The sequence below is a fragment of the Aquarana catesbeiana genome, linkage group LG07, assembly GCF_042186555.1.
Source record: "Aquarana catesbeiana isolate 2022-GZ linkage group LG07, ASM4218655v1, whole genome shotgun sequence".
Lineage (NCBI taxonomy): Eukaryota > Metazoa > Chordata > Amphibia > Anura > Ranidae > Aquarana > Aquarana catesbeiana.
The window spans coordinates 121481-134853 of record NC_133330.1 but is presented as its reverse complement, the minus strand read 5'-3'; the positions used below and the strand labels follow the sequence as shown (position 1 = coordinate 134853).

The window sequence follows — 13373 nt, the reverse complement described above, 5'->3', positions numbered from 1 at the left end:
CTCTGAGCACAAAACAAGGCGACACTTGCTTCACTCAGGGCCGGATTTCCCACAAGGCCACCGAGGCCAGGCCTTGGGGCGGCAGTGGTACAGGGGCGGCGCCGCGGCCGCCCACAGGCTATTTTTTTTTTTTTTTCGGAGTATGGAGCACGGCTGCAGCGGGGTGTGTTATTAGAAAGCCACTACGCTGTGGCATTCTGGGAGCTGTAGTCCAGACGAGCACCCTGTGATTGGCCGAACAGGGTCATGTGCGGGCGGCCGTCATGGGCACCTTTGATTGGCCCAGGGGAGCTGGTCACTGTGGAGGCGGGGCTGCTCTGTGGGTGATCTGCTGTGGGAATCCCGCCTCTCTGCCTGGCGTGCTGACTGTATGTCTTCTGAGGTCTCTCATCTGCCCCCTCACAGACAGTGTACCCTCTCTCTATCAGCCCGTCCCTCTCTCTATGCCCCGCCCCTCTCGGTCAGCCCGTCCCTCTCTGTCAGTGCCCCCCCTCTGTCAACCCCCCTCTATCAGCCCACCCTTCTGTCAGCCCCTCCTTTCTGTCAGTGCCCCCCCTCTCAGTGCCCACCCCCTCTCTGTCAGTGCCCACCCCCTCTCTGTCAGTGCCCACCCCCTCTCTGTCAGTGCCCCCCTCTCTGTCAGTGCCCCCCTCTCTGTCAGTGCCCACCCCCTCTCTGTCAGTGCCCACCCCCTCTCTGTCAGTGCCCCCCCTCTCAGTGCCCACCCCCTCTCTGTCAGTGCCCCCCCTCTCAGTGCCCACCCCCTCTCTGTCAGTGCCCCCCCCTCTCAGTGCCCACCCCCTCTCTGTCAGTGCCCCCCCTCTCTGTCAGTGCCCCCCCTCTCTGTCAGTGCCCACCCCCTCTCTGTCAGTGCCCACCCCCTCTCTGTCAGTGCCCCCCCTCTCTGTCAGTGCCCTTCCCTGTCAGTGCCCCCCTCTCTGTCAGTGCCCTTCCCTGTCAGTGCCCCCCTCTCTGTCAGTGCCCCCCCTCTCTGTCAGTCCCCCCCTCTGTCAGTCCCCCCCCTCTGTCAGTGCCCTCCCCTCTCTGTCAGTGCCCCCCTCTCTGTCAGTGCCCTCCCCTCTCTGTCAGTGCCCTCCCCTCTCTGTCAGTGCCCTCCCCTCTCTGTCAGTGCCCCCCTCTCTGTCAGTGCCCTCCCCTCTCTGTCAGTGCCCTCCCCTCTCTGTCAGTGCCCTCCCCTCTCTGTCAGTGCCCCCCTCTCTGTCAGTGCCCCCCTCTGTCAATGCCCCCCTCTCTCTGTCAGTGCCCCCCTCTCTCTGTCAGTGCCCCCCTCTCTCTGTCAGTGCCCCCCCTCTCTGTCAGTGCCCCCCCTCTCTGTCAGTGCCCCCCCTCTCTGTCAGTGCCCTCCCCTCTTTGTCAGTGCCCCCCCTCTCTGTCAGAGCTCACTCCTCTGTCAGTGCCCCCCCCCTCTGTCAGCCGCAGCAGAGTGCACCTTGCCAGCCAGCCAGCCACCCACTGACCTACAGCAGGGATCCAGGCCAGCCTACCGCAGCAGTGTGCACCGTGCCAGCCACCCACCCACCCACTGACCCACAGCAGAAAACCAGCCAGCCACAACAGGAGCCACCCACGGTGACCCACCCACACCAGGGAGCCAGCCAGGCACAGCAGGGTGCTGACCAGCCACCCACTGGAACCAGCCACAGAGGACGTGGGAGCCAGCCACCAACAGCAGCCAGCCACAGAGGACACGTGAGCCAGCCAGCCACAAAGGACACAGGAGCCAACCAGCCACAGAGGACGCGGGAGCCAGCCAGCCACAGAGGACGCGGGAGCCAGCCAGCCACAGAGGACGCGGGAGCCAGCCAGCCACAGAGGACGCGGGAGCCAGCCAGCCACAGAGGACGCGGGAGCCAGCCAGCCACAGAGGACGCGGGAGCCAGCCAGCCACAGAGGACGCGGGAGCCAGCCAGCCACAGAGGACGCGGGAGCCAGCCAGCCACAGAGGACGCGGGAGCCAGCCAGCCACAGAGGACGCGGGAGCCAGCCAGCCACAGAGGACGCGGGAGCCAGCCAGCCACAGAGGACGCGGGAGCCAACCAGCCACAGAGGACGCGGGAGCCAACCAGCCACAGAGGACGCGGGAGCCAGCCAGCCACAGAGGACGCGGGAGCCAGCCAGCCACAGAGGACGCGGGAGCCAGCCAGCCACAGAGGACGCGGGAGCCAACCAGCCACAGAGGACGCGGGAGCCAACCAGCCACAGAGGACGCGGGAGCCAGCCAGCCACAGGAGGACGCGGGAGCCAGCCAGCCACAGAGGACGCGGGAGCCAGCCAGCCACAGAGGATGCGGGAGCCAGCCAGCCACAGAGGATGCGGGAGCCAGCCAGCCACAGAGGATGCGGGAGCCAGCCAGCCACAGAGGACGCGGGAGCCAGCCAGCCACAGAGGACGCGGGAGCCAGCCAGCCACCAACAGGAGTCAGCCACAGAGGACGCGGGAGTCAGCCAGCCACAGAGGACGCGGGAGCCAGCCAGCCACCAACAGGAGTCAGCCACAGAGGACGCGGGAGCCAGCCAGCCACAGAGGACGCGGGAGCCAGCCAGCCACAGAGGACGCGGGAGCCAGCCAGCCACAGAGGACGCGGGAGCCAGCCAGCCACAGAGGACGCGGGAGCCAGCCAGCCACAGAGGACGCGGGAGCCAGCCAGCCACAGAGGACGCGGGAGCCAGCCAGCCACAGAGGACGCGGGAGCCAGCCAGCCACCAACAGGAGTCAGCCACAGAGGACGCGGGAGTCAGCAACATCTGCAGTACCCATAGTTAAGGTAAGAGGAGCGCTACACAGTGCCAATTTTATTTTTACTTTGTGAGAGGTTGGGGGAGGGGTGAGAGTCATGGCACAAGGAGGGTGTCCATGAGGAACAGAGTGAATGAAGGTGTTCACTGTACACTCTGTTAGATAGAGGCCCCCTCCAGGTCCCATTATACCCCTTTTCAGTCTCTAATGGGACCTGGTGGGGACTCTTTCTAACAGATTCTATAATGGACACTGAATGGGCCTCTGTTAGAGAGACCCCCCTCCAGGTCCCATTAGACTCCTTTTGAAGTCTGTAATGAGGGTCTGTGACGGGGGTTTGTGATGAGGCAGGGGGGATGTGACGTAAGGGGGGGGGGGCTAAGGACACTGATGTAAAAGGGTGTTGTGATGTAAAAGGGGGTATGTGATGTAAAGGGGGGACTGAGGACACTGATGTAAAAGGGGGTCTGTGATGTGATGTGAAGGGGGGGACTGAAGACACTGATGTAAAAGGGGGTCTGTGATTTCTGCACTAGCAAAACACAGGTCTCTCCAAGGGCAATAGAAAACAATTGTTTTCTATGTGTCCTGTTTACACTGCAACAGCGCCACTGCATGCTGAGCAGTGTGGTGCAAAATGCATGCTGTTTCTATGCACTGCAACTGAGCTGTGGTGCATAAAAATGAATGAAATGTATTTGCATAAAGAACTAGTTACGATCATCTTTGGGTCAAGAAGGACTGAACAGTTTAGCTTTACTTGCCATTGAGTCAGAACTTTTAAATACTTTGTCCTACGAAGATATTATCGATGAGTTTGCCAAAAAAAGTTAGAACTAAAAAATTGTAGGGAGTTTCTTACTACTATAATCTTTAAAAGGCATTTTCTGCATTACAGAGTATTTTCAGTCTGTACAATTAAAGCCAGTTATTTTCAGTGTTCTCGTGTGTGGAGATATGTTTTTAATTGATCTATTGTAGCAGTCATCGATAAAGGACCAGAATGGTGGTGTGGGTGTGTGTGTGTGGGGGGGGGGCATTGAAGGACCCGGCCTTGGGGCGGCAAAGGGGGTAAATCCGGGCCTGGCTTCACTGCTAACATGGACTGTTTATTATGAATCAAAGTTACAAGACTTTATATGCCGTTGGAACCTCCTCTAACAATACAACTGTAACTTAATTAACATGAGCTAATTATCTAATCCTTTATACAGCCTAGGTGACTGAGACATGACCTTTCGCCCAGACTTGTGGTCACCGAGCTTCACACAGTTATAGCAGTCGTCCCGTCTCCTACATTGTATAGAGGACAATGTCATCAGCTCATTCAATTAACATAAACACAGGTTGATGACACCAGCATCTCCTCACAGGATGTGTCCCAACAGAATGAATCCATTGAAAATCCAGGGCCCATAATCAAAAGGCAACAGGCTTGCATACAGTCCTCTCCAACAGCCTCTGTTCTGGCTAGGACTGTGACACTCAGGTGTGGGGTGTTATTATATACACAGGTGTGGGGGGACATTATATACTCAGGTGTGGGGGGACATTATATACTCAGGTGTGGGGGGACATTATATACACAGGTGTGGGGGGTCATTATATACTCAGGTGTGGGGGGGGTCATTATATACACAGGTGTGGGGGGGTCATTATATATTCAGGTGTGGGGGGGTCATTATATATTCAGGTGTGGGGGGGTCATTATATATTTAGGTGTGGGGGGACATTATATACACAGGTGTGGGGGGACATTATATACACAGGTGTGGGGGGACATTATATACTCAGGTGTGGGGGGACATTATATACACAGGTGTGGGGGGGTCATTATATACTCAGGTGTGGGGGGACATTATATACTCAGGTGTGGGGGGGTCATTATATACACAGGTGTGGGGGGGTCATTATATACACAGGTGTGGGGGGGTCATTATATACACAGGTGTGGGGGGGTCATTATATATTCAGGTGTGGGGGGGTCATTATATACTCAGATGTGGGGTCCTGCATATAGGAAATACAAATTCTAGAAGGAAATTGATGGATGTGAAGGATCGGTGACACCAGAACAGATCCATTGTGAATAAACATTAAGGAGGAACTCCGGGTGGGAAGTTGTAATCGCCGTTCTCCAACCTTTTCCTTGTTTCTCCCATTATTTACCCTGAAGGGTGACTTCAATCTTCTGAGGTGGTCTATGCTAAAACGCAGCGTCTCTCCGGAAGGCGAGTGGTGTGACCGGTGCTGGTCGGGGTTTCCGGCTCATCGGGCTCAGCGAAGGACTACAGGAACATGGCGCTCAGCCGCACACGGGATCCATGGATAAGATAGGATTGGGTCCCACCAGGGTGAAATGCTTTGGGGGGGCCTCTGTTGGTGGAGAACGAGTCCAATTCTCACCACCATTTATGTGGATCCTGTGTGAGGCCGGTGTCTTGCCGAGAAAGTTCCCCCGGCAGATAAGGACCCCCCTGTACTGCGCAGGCGCAGCGCTTGCGCAGTACAAACGACTAGGAGCCGCCGAAAATAGCCGAAGCTGAAAAACTTCAATCAGCTGTACGCAGAGCCTGCGCCCCGAGTCCGGGTTCAACCCCCTCCATCCAAGTGGACCTAGATGGGGAATAAAAAAGTGCCGAAGCGAGGGGCCCGACTACAGGCGCCGTGTACAGCTGATTTCTATTCTATTTAGCTTTGGCTATTTCCTCCGGCTCCTACTGCGCAAGCGCTGCGCCTGCGCAGTAGAGGGGGGTCCTTATCCGCCGAGGGGAACTTTCTCGGCAGAACACCGGGTGCCTTTTTCTTACATTTCCCAATGAAGTCTCTGACTGGCCCCCGGGAACTTACTGCCTGCGCTCCAATGCCCCTCCCCCCTGCTCCATCAGTCTTTCCTTTGTCTCTCCCTTCCCCCACACTGACAGTCTTATTTGATATTTCAGATGGCATGCCGGGGAATGGAGGATGAGAAGCGTGGTGTGTGTGTGTATATGATGGTGGCGGTGGGAGGTCACATGACCATGCAGCAGCACTTCTGTGGATTGTTGTCGGTGAATACTTTGTTCTCTTTTTTTCCCATATACAAAGTAATCGTGTGAATCTCCATCCCAGATGTAATCCACCTTGGTGAGAAGAAGTCACTCCACCGTCTGACGCTGAGAGAGAAGAAAATAATATTATCACAATCATCCCCAATTTCCACCACTAGGGCGGTGCTCATTGTATCAGAACATAAAAGAGCCATTACTCTATCAGCCAGTTTCCAGATGTCAGTTTTTGGATGGAAATAGTGAGAGCTACAAAATCCAGAGCTGAAGAGGTATATTCCTGTGTCCGGGTATCTCTCTCCTATTCGGGGATTAGAACCCTGATGAAGAGGGTCGGAACCCCTGAAACTTGTTGCCGCTGTTCCTGCAGACTTTTATAATGAAATGATTGCACTTGAACTCTAAGTCATTGGCCGGACGCTCTCTTTCTCTTACATCTTTAGCGCCCCCTAGAGGCGGTTTGATTTTGGGAGCTCTTCTACCATTATTATTCTTACACCCCAGACCCTGCAATACCAGTCCGGTCCTCAGACCTGAAATCCTTCCTGGGAGAATGGAGGAACGTATCTGAGAGCGGCACATCCATCCTCCCACCGTACATATAGAAGTGTACTATGATGTCATCCAAGGATTTCACATTCAGAGCCAAGAGGAGGATGAAGCTGCTGGACTGTCATGGCCGCCCTCTCCATTATTTCCAATAATCCTCTCTTATCGGAAGGTGTTCAGAGAAAGATTTTTTATTTGATCCAGAACAGAACATAGAAATGTTCTAACGCTTCAATACTCACAGTCATACATTTACTGGCATCAACCCCCTTCTTCAGAGCTCCGCCCCCCTTCCTCAGAGCTCCGCCACCCCCCCTTCCTCAGAGCTCTAAACCCCTTCTTCAGAGCTCCGCCCCCTGTGACAGACCTAGCCGGGACAGAAGCTGTTGGAGAGGACTGAATGCCAGCCTGTTGCCTTTTGATTATGGGCCCTAGCATTTGGGGGAATGGTGCTCTCTGTGAGCTGTATGCCTGGGGACCCTGGGGTTGGTGTTACTTTGGATTCAGCTCCATGTCCCCCAAAACACACAGACTCTGGAACCCGTTATATGCCATATTAGAATGATAAGACTGAATTATACTGTTGGGACACATCCTGTGAGGAGATGCTAATGTCATCAACTCCAACTACCTGTGTTTATGTTAATTGAATGAGCTGATCACATTGTCCTCTATACAATGTAGGAGACGGGACGACTCCTATTGGAGCTGCTGCTATTATGAGAAATGTCCTGTGATAATTAACTCAGTCTGGGTAATAGGTCATGTCTCAATCACCTAGGCTGTATAAAGGATTAGTTAATTAGCTCATGTTAATTAGGTTATAGTTGTATTGTTACAGGAGGTTCCAACGGCATATAAAGTCTTGTAATTTTGATTCTAAATAAAGTGAGTTCATGTTAGCAACAAGCGTCGCCTTGTTTTGTGCTCAGAGAGGTTGGAATATCTGATATCTGTATACAGACTGGGAGGAAGTGGTATATGACGGAAGCACTCAAGCGGAGTGTGGGACGTTCCGTGACACCCCCCCTTCCTCAGAGCTCCGCCCCCCTTCCTCAGAGCATTTCCCTGGAACGCGTCAATCTTCCAGCCTCAGTGAATACGGCATCACCTAAAGCTGGAGTTAAGTTTTAATCGCTGGTCGAAATGCTGCAGAAGCGGAAATACACTTTAAGTAGACACGTGCCATTCATTTCATTACAAATAGAAATTCAGATTTGTATTATTCTGAGATTTGGATGTTTTCAAGTTTCCAAATGACAATAGTAAAAAAAATTAACAAATCCAACAAATTAGAACGTGACAAAATTAACAAATTATCCAGACTCAAATTTGAAAATGAATTCAAAATGAAAAAACATATTGCAATAAATATACAGCGCGGTATAAAAGTGAAATAAGATGATGATTCCTACTTAGGCTGCTTTTATAGAATAGAAAAAAAATAGAATAAAATACATTAGAAATAAAATAGATTAAAAGGAATAGAATAGAAAAAGATTAGAAAGAATAGAAAATATTAGAATAGATTGAATATAGACGTCTTCCAAAATTCAAATCAGTTTGAAAATAACAAATATATGAAAGCGATTTATTCCAACATAATGAATGACAAAACTAAATTTCAGACAGACTGCACGGATCTACAAGACCCTCCTCAGACCACGCCCCTTCCCCCCATGAACCCGGAAAGGGGTGGAGTCTGATTCTATTACCAGCTCCTCTATGATCGCCTTCTCCCGTTCACATTCCAGAAGGGATCTGTCGGGAATTCCAAGTTGTGCTCCAATATAAACTCATAGATGTTATTCTTCCTGGAATCTGAGAGAAAATCACCAGGAATAAACTCCTCCCATAATACACCCCCCCACCCCCCAATAATGTCACTGGAAATAATGTAATTAGTGTAGCTGCCGACTGTTAATCAGACACTCACCTGTCCCACGGTCCAGCGATGCGTCTGTCCGAAGCCTCACTCCTCTCCCCCTCCTCTCCGCATTGTAATTGTGGGTGCCCGGCTGTGTCTTCACACCCCCCCCCCCCCCGGAATGCAAAGGGGGGGATCCCGAGTATTACTTGTGTTTCAATAAACAGTTCATGTTGAGAAACCAAACGAGTACTGCCTAGTTATTGGTTGTCAGTGGTTGGAATTTCTGATATCTACATTCAGACTGGGAGGAAGCGGTATATGACGAAAGCACTCAAGCGGAATGTGCGACATTTTGTTACACCAATTCACCAAAAAAAAAGTGTCAAAATTAAGGACTGCAAGAGACAGTTTGACAAATATTTTTTTTTTTTTTAATAAAAAGTGTCCCATGATATAAATCCATCAATCACGACACCTGACAGACCCGAAAAATATAAAAAATGGAAAACACTCCGCCTCCATGGGAGGCCCCCCGCCAACTGCTCTCTCTGCACTTAGACAGCTCTTATAGGCAAGGGTGGGGGCACCCAGTGGCGTAAACGGGTGACCCCGCTTCTTCTGATGTCCACATTCCGATAAGCGCCCCCCCCCCAGACCCGACAATTACAGCCCAGGGTTGTCGGGAAGAGGTCCTTGTCCCCATCAACATGTTGAGGGCAAGTAGCCTGGTTCAGGAGTGGGGGGGGGGGCACTCGACCCAAAGACCTGGGTATGGATTTTGGGGGGATTTTGCCTTAAAATCTATAGCAGACTCAAAGGGCCTGGTATGGATTGGGGGGGGGTTCATGCCGTTTTTTTTTTCCTAATTCTGTCATAGGATTCCCCTTAACCACTTCAATACACTGCGTTATATAAACTATATACACTACACTATAGTAACCCTCTACCAACAGGTAGGTGCTAGTTAGGGATTTTTTTTTACCAGGGCGACTGAGCACAGGTACATTTAGGTAGGCCTATGCTTTGAGCTAGGCCTGCCTGTTTTGATCTGGGAGTGGTTAGAGTAGCAGTGGGTGTGACCACCTGTGCTCTGGTTCTGAGGTGCCTCCCCTGCTTTTAGGAAGAATGTTCTGGAAGAGGGGCAGGGCCTAGAACTTGAGTGGCAGTCAGCTCATGTGGGAGCCCTGACCAATCCCCAACTGGTATTGGCAGGGGGTGGGCCTCCTATATAAGCTGAGGTAACGTGCCACTGGAGAGAGTTGTTGGCAGGGTGAAGTGGAGAATGGAGTATTAGACAGCAGCAGGAGGGCACCCCCATCTGAGGAGGGGGGGGGGGGGGTTGCGCGATCGCAGGAGGAGGCCCGGGGAGAACTTTGCCTCTACATGGTCATTGGCAATGTCCTTATTACACGGTCATTGATGAGGAACTCCTGGAGTAGAGGGGCAGGTGAAGCTGTCAGAATGTCCGGTCAAGTTCTCCATCAAGGACTTGGGGGCAGAGAAAGGTCAGTGAGTGTACCACAAAGGAGGGCTTCATTACACGGTCAATGATGAGGGCTTCATTACACGGTCAATGATGAGGGCTTCATTACACGGTCAATGATGAGGAGTCCAGAGGAGAGACTGTGGGGAGTTGTGTCAAACTGATGTTGCCTGAGGACACAGGATTTGCGAGCAAGTCTAGCTGGGAACTGTAGTCCACCGCTCAGAATGTGCTTTTAAACTACTAGGCCCTCCGGGGAGAGGTACCAAAGGCCTCTGGCCTAGTAGCAGCAACCAACCAGAGCCTACAATAGGAACTATTCAGAGTGGGTCCTTCTTGCTTACAGAATAAGATGTGACACATTACACTAACAACTACAGGATAAGTTTGTGCAGGAGGAGAGGATTTCTGGGAACGTCACCCTACAAGGTCAAGAGTGATGTCCTCATCCTTACACGGTTATGGGTGAGGAAGTTCTGGAAGCAATAGTCTGGTGGTGCAGGAAAAAAGACTGTAGCTTTGAACCATGTAAATCCTTCCTTCAGACTCAAACTAAGTGTTAATCTGAAAGATCTACAAATATGATGGCAAAGTGAACTATCCTATGGGCATCCCATATACCCCTTTCCCCAACCAAATCGTACAAAAACAAAAAACACAGCAAACGACTTTTCATTGTCTCTGTAAATGATATATGTGAGTCTGGCAGCGGGGTGATTTGGCGGATGTTTGTTAGTAGTGGCAACTACACCACTACACTATATACTCTACACTGCATTATATACATATGGGGCGCCATACACAGTGAGCAAAGCTGTACATAGGGGTGCAGTGCCGACGGGGGTACATTTTCCCCTGTTTATGTGGCTATACTAATCTGAGCCCTAACAAAAGGACCCCCCTATGGGATAAGTGCATTATTCACATATTCAGACATGCTTCACATATTCAGACATGCTATCGGTCTCTATACTTAAAGGGATTGAGCACTCATCCATTTAAACTAGTGGTTCTGTACCCATGGGCCATTTCTTGGTACTACTGATACTGTATACATTTATAGCAGGAATCTGTGACTACTTACCGCTGTGTGAGATTTATATTCTAATATACTTCTACATGACCGTTGCATATCAGCACCTACCCAGTTTTTGTCCTGAGGAAGCCAATATCTTAGTGAAATGCGTTAACTAGCAAGTTTTTGGAGGCATTACTGATCAGAAATTTTTCTCCTCCTATTTGATACATTATGACATAATTTCTGTACCTTAGATCCAGCCCTCTATAACTGTATCATTAGGTAACTGTGTCCATACAGGGTGTTTGTTATTTGTTTTTGTAATTTTAATTCTGCTGTAATAAAAATGTATACTTTATTGATTTTCCCTCTCATTGTGTGCCCACAAAAGTCCACCAATTTTTGACTTGGTCAATCTTTGTATATATATTTTGGATGTTGGCATGGTGAGGGTCCCCCCTCGCTATGTTACATATCAATTATAAATCATTTTTTTTTCATGAATAAAAGGACAATATTTTTATAATAAATTGTTTATTATATCAGTAATTTCCATTTAAAAAACAAAATACACAAAAAAACAAAAAAAGGGTACACAATATAAAAAAAAGTTCTCTCCCTAAAACATAAAACTTCAGTTTGTTACATTGTTTGCAACTTGTATGTAGCAGATTTGTAGTGCCGATATTCCAGACACAACCCCCCCCCCCCCCCCCCCATTTATCAAAACTGCTATGCAAATGCCTCCAGCAGGCAAATCATCGCTGTAATGTGTCTAATATGTTTATTTCCTATGACCAGCAGCTCCATCTAGTGGCCAAAATGTGGAAATTTTCAAATGGAGGTATTTTAGGAAATATCACACTATGACCACTAGATGGAACCAGCAAAGAAAGGAATCAAACATATTAGATACATTGATTGCAGAGATTATCAATGAGGGCAGTGCGGGGGGGGGGGACCCCAAAGTGACAAATGTAATTTCCAGCATGAATCATTAGAACGGTTTGTAGGTGGCGCTCAGTCATAAAAGTATGAAATCTTCAGAGAACTAGGAGGCTAAAAATGTGACATTACCATGATGGTGACTTCCAGACAAAGTCGATATTTCAATTCTGATTGGATTACTCGCAGACTCAGCCCCCCCCCACTTCAGCCAAGTCTGTAATGACCTTTTCTATTGGTGGACCTGAACATTAGATCCGAGTCCTGGAGAGCTGGAGAGAACTAAAATATCATGCTTTGGATGGGGGTCGCCTTCTACAAGGTGCAGTCAGGTTGGCGGATCCGGTCGGCGCTCACAGGATGACGCAGCAGCATGTGATGGATAATCCTTTGTCTCCACCCGATTCTCCCGTCCATACACAAAGTAGCTGCAGTTCTTCCCCTTCCAGCTGTACTCCACCTTGGTGAGGGGCAGCCACTCTATGGACTGTTTCTGGGGGGACACAGGAGATATTTAGGGTCACAGTACAATCACCACAATTCTTTAGACTGGCAAAGCTGAACACTGAGCTCTGCTTATAGAAATATTGCTGTGAATGCCTCAGTATTCCTACAGCCGTCCTCACCAATGTGTTTCCTATGATGATGTCACCTCCATCTAGTGGCCACAATGCGATACTTTCCTGAAACACCTCACCCAAACAAATACTGCATTATGGCCACTAGATGGAGCCAGCGATCATAGCAAATATGCATGTTGCACACATTAGGGGGGGAATGATATTAACCCTCTAACTGCCACTTTAGCTGGTCAGCTTGGCCCATAAAAACCGTCTCTAAACAAACCTTTACCTTCACTAACAGAGATCAGATAAGTGCTGTATAACCCTTATATAGAATCTGCGATATTCAGTATGGAGACCTCCCATCCCAGAACAAAATCAAGTCGGGTAAGCGATGCTCAGCCATTCACAGGAGGCTTTTTATTGAATAAATTAATACAAAATGACCTCACGATTGCCAACACCTCAGCCAACCAGAGGAAGCCTTGTATAAATTCAATACAAAGCCTCCTGTGAATGAAAAAAAAATTAATAATGGCGAGAACCGGCCAGAACATTAGAAATCTTTGTAATGGTGATTCCGGCACACCTAAGCTGAACTCCGCCCACAATTCATTTCATATCCCCCGAGAGACACGAGGACACAAATCCACTCTGTGTGCTCCGAATGCTTCCACAACCCAGATATTACCTTGTAAAAAGTATCTGACATCATCACTGTGCTGTACATAGCCTGAGCTGTGGGAGTGGCTCAGCAGGCTCCACCCACTACAGGAGGGGGCGGAGATGAGACCAGTCCCCCTGCACAAGGAGAGAGATCAGCAGTGGGCGGTCTTTATTACAGGAAGTCTCACACTGGATTACTGCACAGATCTGGGAGAAGATTCCGGAAGAAGTCACATGACCGATTGATTTATTATCCCGGGGGTCAGATATAAAGTGCTCTGTACCTCTGAATGCACCCCTCAGGATCCAGAAATCACAGGTAAGTGGTATCTCTGTACTTACCTGCTTCAGTATGCGGGAGCTAGAGATGAACTGAGAGTAATGCTGCTGGACAGCCGTCTGAGACGCCTGATTGATGGACGCATCGGGGAAGTTCAGCAGAGGCGGCACCTACAAACAGACAACCAATCACCAT

The 13373-nt window shown here is 50.0% G+C and overlaps 1 protein-coding gene across 1 annotated transcript in view; it reads right to left on the bottom strand.

Moving 5' to 3' along the window:
• Positions 1-11645: 11645 nt before the first annotated feature.
• Positions 11646-13373, bottom strand: part of LOC141102604 (protein SSUH2 homolog) — a 29677-nt gene continuing 27949 nt past the window's right edge. The window contains 3 exon segments of the mRNA XM_073591506.1: positions 11646-12048; positions 12051-12162; positions 13241-13348. Coding sequence (XP_073447607.1) covers positions 12023-12048; positions 12051-12162; positions 13241-13348 — 246 coding nt within the window. The 3' untranslated portion in view covers positions 11646-12022.